Genomic DNA, 16,379 nt, shown 5'->3' with positions numbered 1-16,379 from the left:
ATGTATTTGTGGGTGCGCAAAAACGCCGGAAAACTGAAAGGCTTTGCGTAGTAAATAATGAAAGCAAAACCGGCAAGAGCAACATCCGCTGGTGCGATATCGTTTTCGGCTGTGAGAGCAAACGATAGCCCATCTCCAGAGCACAGCACATCTGTATCGGGGTCGTTGAGTGGGCTGTGAGCACAAACCGTCCGTGTGTGGAAGCTTTCGACGTCGGACGAACGATTCCCGACCGGACCCGAGAGGAAGCTTTTGCCGAAGCCAGCTATGCTATCCTAGCCGACGGATGCTGCAGCCTTACACGCAACGAGCTCCCATTTTCAACACACACCTGAAACCGACCGGAGCCAGTTCAGTTGAACGAGATCCTTCCGGCAGTTCGGACGCGCGCTCCCGTCTGCTGCGAAAACCACTCGCTGGAGGTTCGGTGTTGCTAGTTTGTGCGAAGGGATTTTTCTCCCCATCTCACCCGTTTGCTGGACAGTGTGTGGTGAGTAGCTTCGCTGTGTCAGAGTGCAGAGCAAGCGTTTGTGTCATCGGACGGGTGGAAGATAGCGGACACCAAAGCCGTGATCCCGTGCGAATCATCAACCCCGCGCAACAACGTCGCAACAGGCTGTTGAAGAGGGGTGCAAGAGCAGCTCAGCACTCCGGTCGGCATGCAAACCGGCTACAGCATCATCTAGTGCGCGTGTGTGTAGTAAGTGTGCGTGTGTACGCTTGGCAACCGCACAGCAACCGCGGTGACGAGACGCAACGGCTCGGGCTGCTTCGCGTTTGGCCCGGGGCCCGGTTGTTGTGAGCGAAGCACGTGCGCGAAGGAAAATTCTCGCACTGTCACACCGTCTGTCCTTTCACCTCTCCGTGGCTGGCTGGGTGGGTGTATGCGTGTGTATGCGTGTGTATTTGTCAGTGTTATGCTTTCAGTGACCGACCAAAGTTTTCTTTCTTCGCGAACGGCATTTGTTTCGGCAGTGTTTTGCTTCTGCCCTGGTCGCTTTTAGTGCGAAACTGTGAACCCGGCTAAGGTATACGGTGAATGTGAGCGGTGAATAATTATTAAAGTGCAAAGCTCCGTTGCTCAGCAGTTGCCTGTGTGCACATTAAAGCATTAAATATGGCAATAAAGAAACAGTGCGTTACGGTGGTGCTGTGAGTGTTGTACAACATTGCGAATAAAGTTAGCAAAAAACGGCCTTCACTTTTAACTGTTGGCATCCAAATAGTATGCAGTGTAAGCCAAAACAAATACAAACAAAAAGTGAATCTTATTCTACATCTTATTGTTGTTGAACAAATGGCAATGCAAAATGTGTTAGTGCTAGTTAATCTATAAGTATGTAATATACTTTGTGCAATGATTTGACTAGATTGTTTGTTAGGAAAATCGGCTATCAGCAGTGCTTAGAAGTGAATGACAACATAACCATGGTAGGATTAACTTTTTTTATTGCTTTCTTTATCTTCTTGAATGTTTTTTTATTCCATCATTTTGTACACTCTTCCTGCGGATAAAAAGCTAAAGATTTTAAACGTTCACAAAAGACATTTTGATTGTAGGTTGGTTTCGGATCGAAATTCCAACATTTCCACAAGCAAACCAGAAGCCAAAAACTAAAATTAAGTCAAAATTTTTATTCAATCATCCGAAGCGATTGAAGGGTTTTAAATTGATTTAGTAACTCAACCGTTACATCGATTTACGGCGCCATCGTGAGCCACACTTTTCTTTCTCGCTTTGCTCCTAACATTTTGGAGTCTCTTTTAACGTTTGCCTTGCGCTTCATTCGGCGTGGGCGACGGTGGAAGTCTGAGTAGTAGAAGTTGGAGAAGTGAAGAAAACGTTGCACAACATCGTCTTATTGACTTTTTTGTTCCAGATTTATTAGGGATGTGTGCTGAAACCAGTCGCTAGTCCGAACAGCTGTTGATGTTTGATATTGAAAATGTTACTGAAACAATATCCATCCAACGATTGTATGATGTTATAACGCAGTGAAACTGATGGTTTCTTCCATTCAGCCATTCACCGGTTTGATGTACAGTCTGTCTGTGGGTGTGTGCAAAATTCGGAACCAAATTCAAACACTGCCGCCCATACCTTCAGTACCAAGTGCTTTCGTCTCCACGCCCCCCTTCTTATCTCCTCAAACAGTGTGGGCTGGCATAGGCACAACAAAATGAAATTAAATTGTTCGCCATGTTCGGCGAAGGTTGCTTTTAACGCAAATTTTCAATCCTCCACACTTTTCGATCACGAACACGGCGCGTGCAAATGACTGTTCAGTTTGCCCTCTCCGTTGCACACGAGCCCTGTCCTAGAGGCTCTCGTGCTACATGCTGCTGCTACGGATGTTTACAAAATGAGATGAATTTGTAACGAAGTTGATCGATGCTGAATTAATTTATTTTCATTAAAAAATAAATTACTCACAGCCTCGGGGCGGCAATGGGTAACCATTAGCCTTCCCGCATCGCTTTCGGACGAGTCTCGGCAGGGCACAAGTTTTGGGGGGTTTGTGGGAAAAAAGGGAAAGAAGAAAACACAATCACCCTCGTCAAGCAAGCAAGGAGGGTTGAATAAATTGGACACGGAGAATGACATCCTCGCATACGGTACCAAGAATCGTTTGCTGGTGCTTATGGGGCTTAAGGTATGTAAGGGGTTTTTATTCAACTGCCACGCGTTAAAGTGGCTGTCCAATGTATTGGTTAACATAATTTTGGCAAAAATGTTGTTTGTGAGTGTTTACAATTTTAAATAAGAGTGTTTGCTATTTATGTTATGTATGTAGGGATTAGAGTGGGTTTAACCATAGAAGAAATTCTTTAGCATCCATTCATGTGTTGTTAATTTACTTTCACTGAATTTAACCATTTACATTAGAAATAACCTTATTACGTATTTCCAAAGAAATGAAACATTTTTTTAGCTAGCTGTCACATTTTTGTGACATGAGGTTGTACCATATCATAACATAAACACGACAGAAAGATGCAATATCATTTCAAAACAGTATGACAACTGTCTCGGAACAAGAAAGCTATCCTAAATCATGGTTTAACCAAGATGCTCCTGCAGATGTATTCATGTTTTTTTTTCAATTCTATTTTTGAATGGATAAAAAAGCTTCTCAGGGATTATTCAGCATTATTCGTGCAGGAAAACAGCACGTTGTGAAAGGTTATATTTTAAGATAAACAGTTTTTACGCATATAGGCAGTGTTCGCTCCAATGTTAGTTGGTTTAGTTAGGTTAAGAGGATTTTTTGTGACACATTTTTTATTCTTTTTGAGTTGCTGTGACTCACATCATTCAGAGTCAATTGAAACGAAATGTAAAATTGAAAACCGAGTGAACCATTTGAAATAGTTCATCAAACCACACCGCGAAACAACAGAAACGGCTCAACATGTTAAAAACCTTATTCACCCTAGATTCACCCTTTTCCTATGTACGAAAATAGTAGACAAAGCTTCATTCTAAAGATAGAAGCAATTTTACGCCCACTTTAGCAGAATCACTCACCGCAGCATACAATTTTATCTGCTTTCCAAATTAAATACCATCTCGAACAATGAAAATTCAACTACAACGACAACCAAAAAAAAAACGCATGAAGTGTAAAATGTATTCCGGTTACCGAATCCTCTCTCCATCACTCATTGATCGCTCCAAGAGGAGGAAGCAAGGGTCATTCTAGGGCTTTGCTTGGTGAAATAAATTGAAATGTAAAATTAGTGCCCTTGCAAAAGGATGACGACGCATTTCAATAGAAACACATTTGCCCCGTGCTTAATTCCTTCGAGGAAAATGTAATTAAAAGGTCCCGGCTAGGACGCACGGGTGGCTGAATCATTATTATTGCTATTGATTGTGGTTTGGGGGGGGGGGGGGGGGAAACAAGTGAGAGACTCCCAGTGTCCGTGTTGCCATTTCAATTGCGTTACCGTTGGGGGTTTGCGGTTCAACACCGAAACGCAGCAGAATGAGTGCTCATAACCCTTGTTGATGGCCTCACCTAGTAGTGTTTAGGGTGATGCTGGGTACAAAGCTTACCACTGTTACCAAACTCCGAACGAGAATTTCCAATTTGTAGCCTAACCGGCAGTGGTGCGGTGTGGTTTCGCCAACCTCCACAAATCCTAGTCTTCTGCAAAAACGAACGTTTTAGTAGCTAGTGGAAGGAAGATTGGTTTGATAAGGGAGCTCCTGCCTGCCTCATTTTAGTGCACCTTTCCCAGGTTTGTTTTGCAGATAAATGTGTGTTCCGAAAAACGGGATCGAAATTGTGTAATTTTTAGGTCACCATTTACATAAACTTCAACCACGGATTTGACTATTTACAATGCTAAGAGAGAGAACAAGAGAGAGAGAGAGAAACAGAGAGAGAGAGAGAGAGAGAGAGAAGAGAAAGAGAGAGGGGGAGAAAGACCACGGAGATTGCACAAAATCCGTTGCTTGCGTTAGGCTTGATAGCACACAATCAACTACGAATTAATTGATTTTCATCGATTCCTGTGGGTGTGAGCAGAGCTTGTATGTTACTATGTAGTACTTTATCATCAATATTTGTTCAAAATAGGTTATATTTTCATGTTTTCCTAAAAAAGCCGTCTTGAAGGAAACAAGCATCCTGGGTAACAAAACAATATGAAAACTTATCTACCTTTGTATACTTTTACTAGGACAGGCAATGCCAATTCCGTGCAGGCTGAGCTTTCTCATGCAAGGATTATCTAATTGGGCAGTATTAAGAAACATGTCCACCTCTAAGTAGCACGAGCGTTCATTGTAGTGTAGTAACGCTGTACTTAATTAGCCATTTGGTTTACGACCATCCCGTGCAATGTGTTCGAAAAGGTACGATACGGCCGCTTGGGTAGGAATTAATCTAGCGCAAATAGTTTCCGGAAAGGTTTCGAGGTAGCAGCGTGTGATTTTGCCAATTTAACAAAGGATGAGAACGGTCCACTCTTCACCGAGCAAATGTAGCTGTTTGGCGAAGCTCGAACGAATGATGCATTGCGAATGCTTTTGTTGAGTTCAGATTAGATGGGATAATTTCTGTACCTTGGCCAAGTTAAGTGAGGAGATAAAATTACCTCTCCTACAGGCCCTACATGGTTTGCTTCCCTTGTACCTCGTCCCGTAAAAATGAGGTCAGGTTTGATGGATTCATGAACGTTGAAGGCCGTGAACCAGGGCAGGCGATCGGTGCGACCGACGCCGTAGAAAGGAACGAAGGCAGCAAAATCATTATTCCACTTGAATGAAGCGTCACAAGCGTAAGATCTGCCACTTGAACTGCCGGTAGAGAGTGAAACGAACCGCAAGGACATCAAGCACTTTGCTCCCTCCGGCAAAGCACTTAACGAAGCAAAATCGGTAGGAGATTAATTCATTCTTTATGGCCACCTTCCAGCACAAAACCGCACAATAAATAGAACCACCGGTAGACAAGAGCCCGGATGCGGGAAACAATGGCAGCCGTTCGGTGGTCGGTTTGACTGGTTTCTTTGCGAAAAGCTTTAAATGTTTTATATCAACATCCAGGGTCCAGCGTAGCGATGTAGGCATGCCAAGAGATTTTGATGATATGGGTATTTTACTTGAGGCATATTGGTTAAAAATACTACTACACATTGGTTGGTTTTATCATTTCAACTATGTTTTTAAATGGATTTTGGCATTTGGAAACTATACATAACTAATCTAAAAAATCACGCCTGAAAATTAACCTTATTAAAATGCTAACTTTTCACACCAAGTTTACGTTGGTAGAGAATAGCTCATGCAAGCTCTTTTAGTATGAAGAAAGGTTACACATTGTTGCACATGATATATTAAAGTGTAATCACATCGAACTACGAACAAAAATCAACAGCCTTATCCAATATCAAGTCGACTGACAATCTCGGTTGATTGGGGCTGGTTTTCAGTGTTTTAATTAAATACCTCAGTGCTCCATATTTTACGCAGCATACGTTTATGTCTTTCCCTGCCAAATGATAAAAAAATCGTAATCAAATTGTTGAAATATCTTAAAAAAATGTGGACAAAAAAAAATGTATCTTTTAATAAGTTTCCTATGCAACCAGCTGCTTTGGACTGATTTCATTAGGCTGCGATTTACTTATCTCCGGCATTATTTGTTGTTGATTGCGGGCATATCTTCTGTTTTCCTTCCTCCCTGAAGCATCAAACAAGCCTGTCCTGTGTGGAGCGTTAAAACCAGAACCTAAGTAAAAGGAAAGCCCCGTAAGCGTCTACTTCCGCTCGCACTCAAGCATCCAGCAGCGAGCCATTTCTAAACAGCCGGCAACGGACAGCGCCTCGGGTAGGCGCGCTCCTTGTAATTTATTCAACGATTATCATTAATATTGCGCAAATTAATCACAAACAGTGGCGGCTACGAAGAGCAGAGACCCCCGAGAGCCGGCATGCGATTTAAAACGCGACGCTTGGCAAAGCATGGAGCCGCCCGGTGGTTTGTTGATCGTTTCACAACTGGACAGCCTGCGAGTCGGCGAGGTGTTGACGTTAGAGGCAAATTACAAAGCTGATTAATATTCCTGATGAATTGACGGCAGCTGACAGGGGCTGCAAAATATGCAGCATTTTTAACGGCTACGCTGGCGATCGGAATGCCACTTCCCTTTGGCAAAACGCTTAGGTCAATAAGCCTACAAAGCCTTCATTTAACCAGTAGAACGGTTTACAAATCCCACCCTACCCTTACCAAGCACTTGGACTGTTTGGACTACCCTCGCAGTCCAGTGTCGCTATCAAAGACGAAGTTTTGCCAAATTTACAGCCCTGCTTACGGTTACAGAGCGGTACGGTTATCTTTGGTAGATTTTACCGCTTCACAAGAAACACGAGTTGTGTTTCTTTGTAGCTTGCTTGTTGACAGGAAAGATCAATTGATTCGCTTGCTGTGGCATTCGTTTGGGGCTTGTTTTGTGCTCAGTTACTTTGATCCTTAAATTCAATAGAACCTACCGAAAAGCCCAACCCTTTCGTGGTCGGGCCGCACGGCGAATCGGTTTGAAAGCAGCTTTCCTACCCTCTTTGCTTCTGCGGTTGGTGGCAGGTGTTTTTGAGTCGACTTGTGGGTATGATTTTTTTTATTCGATGAAATAGGATTATAAAACGACGACGAGGTAAGAAAAAATGGTGGAAAGGGTGGAGGATGTTTTTCCTTCCCACCCAAAGCGGCCGTTCGGTAGATGTGTAGGTGTGTAAGGTGTATTTTTCTTAACAGCCTACGTGCTTTATCGTACAAAATGAGAGCATTTACGGTTTTAATGATATTTAAGCGTTTTCCCATACACAGACAGTTATGTTTGGGGTAACATATGTGCATAAAACCATCGTTTCCCAGTCGATGTTGTGATTTTTATCGAATGCTTTGATGTTTGAAGGAGTAGCACTATGATTATAAATGGAACCACAGTAGAGGTTGTTTTGTGAGCGTTAAATATGTTTTTTCGTTAAACGTGAGCGTTAAATATGTTTCAGAATAGAATATCATTCTAAACTGGATTGTTCGTTTCTTGCTTTTTCGGTATCAAACAGTGTATAACAAGTGTATAAGATTTTGTCCTAATCCAATAAACTTGTTAAAGAACGCTGTTAGAAAGTTGTTTGGCTTGGTTTCACAAGGTTTATTAATTCATTGAGCTAACACTCTTAGGCTGACGGGTCTGTGCATGCGACAAAACACAGTAATTTAATATTTATGTCGGATGTCATAATACTGACAAACTGTTGAGCTGAAACAACAAGTGCCGGTTCCAATGGCAGTTTGGAGAAAATGATAAAACTGCCATTCTTGTTTCTTTCTAGCTTTTTTTTATTCTTGCCCTCGAAAGCGTTGGACTATTTCTATTCGCATAGTTTACGGCAAGATGAAATTGCTGTGTTCTATCAAGTGAAAAATAATCGTTGCAGCCCACTGTGCTTCCAGCTTCCCTCTAGTTTTATATTTTATTTCTGATTGATTTCACGCGCAAAGTTGTTCTTAAGGAGACATGTCTCTTTTTAATTATTAACAAATAAAAAAGTGAAATAGATGCATTACTCGTTAAAGATTCATTATTCATTAGTAATATAACGCCTCACATCTGTTTAAAACTATATATTGTTAAACCAATAAACTGAAACAGCATACCAAACATTTCAGTTTCATCTTTAAGCCCTTAAGCAGGTGCAATATTGAGCATTTGAAATGCTTTTCCACTACCGTCAAATAATCTGCTGCCATCAGCATCTGCGTCGATCCGATTGTGAAATTAGTGAAGCAATTATTAGCAACGCTAGCCAATTGCCAATAGGTGTCATACAGATAAAGAACCGCCCAAACGCTGGCTTTTAGCACACACCATTTGTTGTCCGGCGGGAAAAAGCAGCCAACTGTGTGGCAACATCGAGCAAGTGGTCAACCGGAAATGAGTTGTAACGAGCCTGCCGGATACAGGCACAGTTCGACAAGGAGCAAATCGCACTTCCTGCACTTGAAGCAGAAGCAGTTGTGACTGTTGATGTGTGACTTTCCAAAACTTCCCGCAATGTCTGACTAAACTGACCGAAGTGAACTAGAGGAAGAGAAGAATGTGGTGAGGGTGGGGGTAAATAGGGGAGGGTGTTCTAGAATGATTATCGGATTTTCTCAATTGGAATAATTATCTTGGACTATTCAGGGGCTTTTCTGCTGGCCAGACGTGCCCCACAGCAGCACTCCCCCGGGGGAGTTGGACATGATTTGGTTTGGCTTGTGAGTTGGCTGGCGACGGTGGCCTCGCTTAGCGTCCGATCGTTTGGCATCCTTTCCCGTATGGTTACTATTGTATTTGGTGCGTCAGGGGTAGGAAAAACGACCAAACTCACATACTCCCAAAGCAGAGCTCGGAATCATATGGAACAGATTTGTTAGACACAGACATCGAAGGCAAAGTTTACCTTGGGATGAGGTTGAGTAATTGCATCGGTTCGCTGGCTCGTTTATTGATGATGATTGGTGGAAAATTAAGTTTTCGGTTTGTCAACATTCCACTTTCATATTCATTTTTTGATATATTTTTTAGATAGGGTTTTAGATTTTTCCTTCTACCAAAGCTTTTGAAAAGCAATGCCGAATCATATCAAACTGTTTGCGATCGTTGAATGTCTGTGATGCAGGATGATTAATCATTTATAATAATGATTTATAATCTTTATAAAAAGATTGATATTGGGCATAAAATGAGCTAGTCTCAGATATATTTCTTCTGTCTAGATAATTTGACTTATGTTCGTAGAGGAAAAGTTGAAAAAAAACCGGTTGTGCAAAATTATCATATGTTGGTGATACATTTATTTCAATGCAGTTACTCTGGAGCAAGAACTATAATTGGCCTACACCTATCATAAACCATTAGCTACTAAAGGCCTTTGCTTCCTGTGACTGTTTGGTTAACCCAGAATAGCAAGCCCAGCGTATGAGGGGTTCGGTACATATGAAACTTAAAACCCTAAACGGGCATGTTGTTAAATAGCAGACAACACAATTCGGTTTAAATCGTGTATTAAATGTATGACGGATGTTCGCTAATGATTATATCATACTTTGTATAGAAAATGTTTTCCTAAAATGCCAATATAGTTTCCAGATATCTTTGAATTCGCTCCACTATTCATTGACTGGTTTATAGCGAATAAACCAAATAAATGGTTCAAAGATATGTTATAAATTGTCATAAAACTATGATAAAGCTCATGAAACTCATAGATAAACCTTTTAAAGTAAACAACAGAAGGGTAATATTTAGAAGAACGGATAATTTCGATTCCTGCGCACAGTTTTTTCCGTGGAAGTGTTTTCTCTTAAGATATTTCAATAGTTAAACGTGTGTTTAGTTATAATATTGTTACATTTTGTGTGTTGTAACTAATATTTCGAAACTAGAAAGTAATAATTCCTATTCTTCAGCAGCATTCACACAGCGAATGGTCGTTAATTCTTTCCTAAAAAACTACCATCATCCGATTTTCCTCATTTGATACAAAAGCATTTCCCAAACTGTAAACCACAAACCCCGCAAAAGGATTGATTGTGGTTATGTCATTTTGTTTCGCAGTTTAAACAGCCATGTACCGCCCACCACCAGCGGCCGACTGCCAACTGTATTATCGCATCACCCACATGCGATAGAATCGGAAGGAGATTGTGTGGAAAACTCCAGAAACTCTTGACGGCAGCAAAAGCAAGGCACAGCAAAAAGGCTCCATTCGATGAAACACGATGGACCTACACGATAGACAGAGCTACGAAACAAAATTAATTAGCTCATCCGTTGCTCCACCGGCAACTGTCCCCAGGATGAGAGCCGCAAACCCTTGAGTTAAACATGGTTTTAGGTGCCTCGAAGGGGTTTAGGCTGACGTCGTTGACTAGAGAGCGGGCGAGAGTTAGGGAAAACGAAAGAAAAATATAGGACAAAAGCAGAAAAGGGACCGAAAACTCAAAAATGTTGTGCCGGTACAACACATTTGCGGAAATGGTTGACATCCGGGAAATGATAGAGTGTGTGCACTAGCGGAAGGGGCTAACACAAAAAAGGATACCCTGGGTATCGGTGCCCTGTGAGGTTTTGTTACATTAGCACCGCCGTTAGTGTGTTGGTGTATGTTCGAGCCAGTGAGCGAATGGTAAGAGTGAAAGGGAAGGTACTCGAAATGCACCCGTGCAAAGGCCGTGTGGCTGTAAGAGTGGGAACGCACGATAACGGATCCAGCTAGAAGGGACCAGCTGTGGATGGATTTTCGGTGTTTTTCTAATGTTGTGGCCAAAGGGGGATGCTTTTTGTGGCGATACTTTCGTTTGGCTGTGTTGTTCGTATGGCTGGGCGTCTGGGGAGGTAGCATAAATGGGGAACACCTCGAGTGAAAAGGATAGAGTTTGTATGATGAAAATGTTTTGCTTTTTCGAAAGATTAATTTTAACAATTAGACACAAAAGTACGTCCCACTGCATTATGTTCATTAAGGATGTTTCATTACTGACACTCACCGAGGGAAGAGGGGGGGGGGGGGGGGGGGGGTGGTTGAGAGTCTTTAATTTGAACTCTCGGCAAAGTTGAAGCACCACCTATGTTGGTAAAAATTTGCCTACTATACGGCGAAGTTAGTTTGGCTATATAATACTATGTGGGTTGAATTCTGTGTGGTTTCCAAATGTTTTAATTCTGTACTCTAAAATAGTTTTGGATTTCGATTGAAAATAATTTGATAATTCAAATAATTTTGATAATTTTGTCACCTTGAACTTTCCACACTCTTGAACCCAAATAACAAAACAAATCGCAGGAAAATAACCAATTTAATGCAACGATTTATCTTACTCTATCTCGCACCACCGCCATGTTCCGCTCAGCTGGAACAAGAAAATGTAATGAGCAACATAATGAGTCTAAAGATAAAACCGACTATCGATAGTCTCCACCGATGCCGCAGCCACGATCGTGATAAAATGCTGTCTTTTTGTGACAGCGGTTCCCCTGTCGGGTATTGGCGATGGTAACAGAGCTACGTGTGAAGAAGATAACTCATTTATCGCCAGGGGAACATTACTGAACCACACTGGCAACCCTCCGGCATACCGACCGATACGCCGGATGCGAATTTTCAGCATTTCCGCCATTTCCCCTCGGAGCCACGATTATCTGTAAGAGCCGTTTGGTCTCGGTGGCTTTTGCTTCCCGCATGATGGTGGTACGCTTTTCCGAGCGGCGGTTTGCCACTGTTTTTCATCAGCGCGCATCTCGCATGGTGCAATGTAGCAGCATTTCTCCCCTTTCTTCACACGACCATTGCCCTGCCATACTGCTCACCACGGGTGCATTCTTTCAACCACCGTGTCGGGTCGATGCTGGATATAGTGAGGAAATTTTAACCGATCAACCGGAAATTCTTCGCACAGGTCGAGCAGATCACCCGTGGCGGGTCGGTGCGCCTGGTGCGGTGCAAGGTAAACGCTGTCCATCGGTTTGACAGCAGCTTGGCAGTTTATTGGGTGAGAAGGGAGATGGCAGTATGGACCGGGAGTTTGGATTGCCGGGTTTAAAATTGATATAAATTGAAAATTGCTATTTTATACCTTACCGAACACCGTGGCTGTAGCCGAGTAGCCGATTCATCCTACAGCCCAGCCACTATCGTGTAGTGGCCCCGTGTCCCTGTGGCGGGATTTGCTGCTCCTCCTGCACCAAACCCTTCGGTAGCTTGGGTAGCGTGAACTTTTCCATGCACACCAACACCCGCAGAACGCAAAATCCGGATGGGGAGTAGGGTAGGCGAATGCTAGATGCAGAGCGCTTTGAGCTTAAAACAACCCGACAGGATTGAGTTTCATTCATTTGCTCGGCGGCGCTATCAAGCAGCGAACGTAGAGGCGCGGCAGGGCATGTGGACTCGTGATTGATGAGGTTTTCCCCGAGATGAGGTTTTACCAACAGAGATAGTTTTACGTTCGCACGTGCTGCCGGTCGCTGCGCTGCCATTATACCGTTCTACGCGATTCAATGGTTGTAAAAGTAAGCTTGGCACGACAGTCATTGACAGCGCGGAAGAGCGTACGGGCTAATAATTGCTTTATTCTTTTTGCATAGTTTTATGAAATGACGGTAGCATGGTGTGTTTGTGTTACTTGGGTGGAATGCGATTAATGTGGGTTTATTTTGTAAGGTATTTAAAGGTATACTTAAGGTATTTTTTATTGATCGCATCAAAAGATAGATTTCCAAAACTGTGTATAATCGGTTTAAAGTTATTGATTGATTAAATCGCTTTTCTATTTTGCGGTTTTTATTAATACCCAACAGCTACTGGGACTTATGGAAATACTATGCGAAAGATTTTTTCTCTTTGTTTATGTAACTGCCCTTTCGATACTAATTATTACCGGTGGGAACATGTCAAATTGTGCAACGACCTATTGACATACGCAGAACATTGCCATTTTCATTGTGGATTGTTTCGTCGTTTCAATAAAATGTTGCAGATTACGCATTTTTTCGTTCTTCCACGCTCTTTTTTTTTTGTTTTGCGAGAACCAGATATATGGCACTGTTCTAGGTAAAAAAGTCAACATGCAACTACAAACAGTTTCGAATGCAATCGCATCGTCCCACCACCGGGAATGTCCAAACAGCGCACCAGTGGACTGTGTACGGGATTTTTGCTTAATGAATTCCCATGTCAACGGTGCACCATCACCACCACCAATTTGTCTGTTCTTTGGTAGTTGGGCAATCGGTAGGTAGGTAATTTGCCCGTTTTCTCCCTTAAATGGGGTGCTGAATGGAATAAAGGTTGACTGCAAATTGGATTTTTCGATGAGCTTTGTGTTGATGGGTTGTTTCGTTCGGGTGCTGGTACGATTTTGGCCAACTTAACTGCAACGCTTGTTGCCTGTGTCTGTTCTCGTTTAGTTGGAATGAATTAAATAATTAATAGCACCTTTGCAGAATGCTATGTAAACTGCTTTTATTTATTTTGTTTCATGGAAAGTATGTTGCACCCCGGGAAGGTGTTGTTGCAATGCAATGAGATATACCTATATACCTACACAGCAAATTTTCTCATCCTGCTTCAGTAAAGTTTTTTACTGAAACGGTTCAGTATTAGAATATTTTACTGATTTTCAGCATAAATGTCATTTTTTTACTGATTTTCAGTAAAGCAATTTACTGAATGCATTTCAGTAATACATATATTACTGAAAATCAGTAAAATAGGTGTCAAATTAGTCGTTTCACTGGATATCAGTAAAACAAATTACTGAAAATGCAGCAATCCATTCTGTCAAATCGACCTGTCAGTCAGGTCATCAAAACAACACAATGCGGTAGCCACTTGCTCGTGATGTGCAAAAAGTTGATTTTGTAGGCGTTTACAGGCACCCTGGTGAAATTTCAGGTGGTATTTCGGCTTACGGGAGTAATTTAAAACAATTGGCAGCCGTGTTGGTGTGTAAAATGTTTGCTACAATCCACTGTGCGTGCTGAAATTGCGTGGTGTCTGTGAGCGCTTACTGAACCATCTACACTTGCGGCGGTGAAATACAGTATAAAAACTTTATAAAACAACACGAAACATGTATTTATATGAACTGAGCGACTGGCAATATCTGCGCATCAATAAAAACTAAATTTAAAAGAAGTATTTCGTCATTTTTTAATCGCTACCAACTACTGAATAATCAGTAATATGAGAATGGCTTTACTGGGATTTCAGTAAACGAGCTGTCATTTTGGTGAGCATCGGACATTACTGAATGATTCAGTAAACATTCTTTTTACTGAAAGGATTACTGAAACTTCAGTTAAAAAAATTTCAGTAAAATTTTACTGAAGTTCAGTAAAAAAAGATTTCTGTGTATGAGATATACCTATGATATAGAGATTTAAACCAAATTTTGATTTCTTCCATACAACATTAACCAGTTGCCTTTCCTTATGAATGGATTTAATCAAACATTTGCTAGCTAACTGTAGAACAATAAACAAAATAAAATGAATCAACTACATGGTATTAAAATTAATTTTTAAGCACTTTTCTAAAGAACAACTATTCACCAAATCGTGGTTTCCTTCAATGTTGGTTATTGTTCTATACTAAAGCTAAATATTGCTGTACTTATAAATGTCATACATGCAAGGATAATTGAACAGAGTTAATTCCATTAATGAATTCCTCACAATACCATTTTAAATTATTTTATTTTAAATTTGGAAGATCCTGGAATAGTGTGTAAACGGTTTCAGGAATATTTGTTTTTCGGGGTTATCTTAATGTCTCATTACAAATTTCTCAAAAGTGCTGGGTTAAACTATTTAATTTGAATGAAATTATGTCCATTGTAAAATACAGTGGCTTTACTAAACATTATCACGATGGCGTCATACAAAAGCAAATAAAGTGTAGAATAAAGTAGTTTACGCTTTCCAACTATGCCACAACTTCCAGCTGGTGCGTTGGAGGAGCTAATGTTGTTGTTGCTGCTGATGGTGGTGGTACTGTCAGTTGCACCGTAGTTGATAACGAAGTTGACGAAGTTCATGCTTCCTCATTGATAAATTGAATCATCTGTACTGCCAATGCAAAACGATAACTTTGCCGCTTGGGGTTTTTTAAATAATTTGCTGCAGCCCAGACCGTTCTCCACCTTGCTCCGCACCCAGCAGCTAGCAAAAACATTCCCGTATCTAGAGCAGCATTACAAAACGATGCATTTGCAGGCGAACGACGGGTTGGGAAAGTGTCGAATAACTTCTCTCTGCCACCCAGTCGTTCGACTCGGGCAAGAGTTCGTGTTGCTGGTCAGAGTAGAGATGTGTCGTTTGGCGAGCTCCAAAGTTTTGGCGAAGGAAAAACTTGACCTGCTGGTTTTGTTGCATTGGCTTCTTGCTGGGTGCCACCTGCTGTACTGTCTTTGACAGCTTAATACCATACAAGTTAATGCGCGAAACTATTATGCATAATGGTCGAATGATATTTGTATTGCGCTTTGCATGTTTTATCTTCTCATTTCTATGAGTTCTTTTTTTTCTTTTTATTTTTTTTTAGTTCTGAATCTCAGTTCGAAAGGATCCCTATTTATATTTGAAATTTACCAGATAAAACCAAACCTAATATATATTATTCTATTTTTTCTTCTATTTTCAGGAAAGAGTTTGACTGTGTCAACTGTGCTTTCATTATATCTTGAATAATATTGCGTTAAACCTGTCGTTTTTATCAAACACATCTTTGAGCCTGGGAAAATAAGTTAAACAAAGAGTAGTAGTTGATTTCTTTACAAATTATCTTTTTTTACATATATTGTTTTTGTTGAACCATATCTTATTCAGTAGTAATATACTTTAGTTGTTTAATCTTATACAATATGAATCTTATAGCAGTGACGATATTGATTAAGTGATATTGTATGATTAAAACTTGGTGCAAAATAGTAAAAGAAAGATACGATAGATCTATTCTTTGAAAGCTAATTCGCTCAACTGCAGTGAAGTGCATGAGCTAGAGTGTGTATGTGTTAGTGAATGTGTGTGTGTGGGTGTAAGGGTGTGTCAGTTTAGTATGGAAATAGCGAGTGTGATGGATAACATGATGAAAACCAGCATGGGACTTCACGACGACCGATCGAGTCGAAACAGTAACAGCAGCAGTTCCGGTAAGTAAAATGGCACAAAGTAAATGCTTGCTCCGCATACTACACCTTCCAGTGCAGCTAAGACATAAAGCAAAAGGGTTCTCATTTGCGCTCCAGGAACTTTAGACAGTTTGCATGACGATCCACCGAGAAAATGGGCTAAAGGCTTGGCACTGTTCCTTA

The 16,379-nt window shown here is 41.2% G+C and overlaps 1 protein-coding gene across 4 annotated transcripts in view; it reads left to right on the top strand.

Moving 5' to 3' along the window:
* The first annotated feature begins 321 nt into the window (after positions 1 to 321).
* LOC120951089 (KH domain-containing, RNA-binding, signal transduction-associated protein 1-like) overlaps positions 322 to 16,379 on the top strand; it is a 44,064-nt gene continuing 28,006 nt past the window's right edge. For 2 of the 4 annotated variants that reach the window (XM_040369612.2, XM_049605552.1), the window contains exons 1-2: positions 322 to 490; positions 15,943 to 16,217. In XM_040369612.2, the coding sequence (XP_040225546.2) occupies positions 16,124 to 16,217 (94 nt within the window). In that variant the 5' untranslated portion in view covers positions 322 to 490; positions 15,943 to 16,123. The remainder of the gene's footprint in view (positions 491 to 15,942; positions 16,218 to 16,379) is intronic. The other 2 variants (XM_049605553.1, XM_049605554.1) reach the window with 2 other exon arrangements.

The sequence above is a fragment of the Anopheles coluzzii genome, chromosome 2, assembly GCF_943734685.1.
Source record: "Anopheles coluzzii chromosome 2, AcolN3, whole genome shotgun sequence".
Lineage (NCBI taxonomy): Eukaryota > Metazoa > Arthropoda > Insecta > Diptera > Culicidae > Anopheles > Anopheles coluzzii.
Note: the sequence above shows the minus strand (reverse complement) of the source record. Positions and strands in the feature narration are given on the sequence as shown.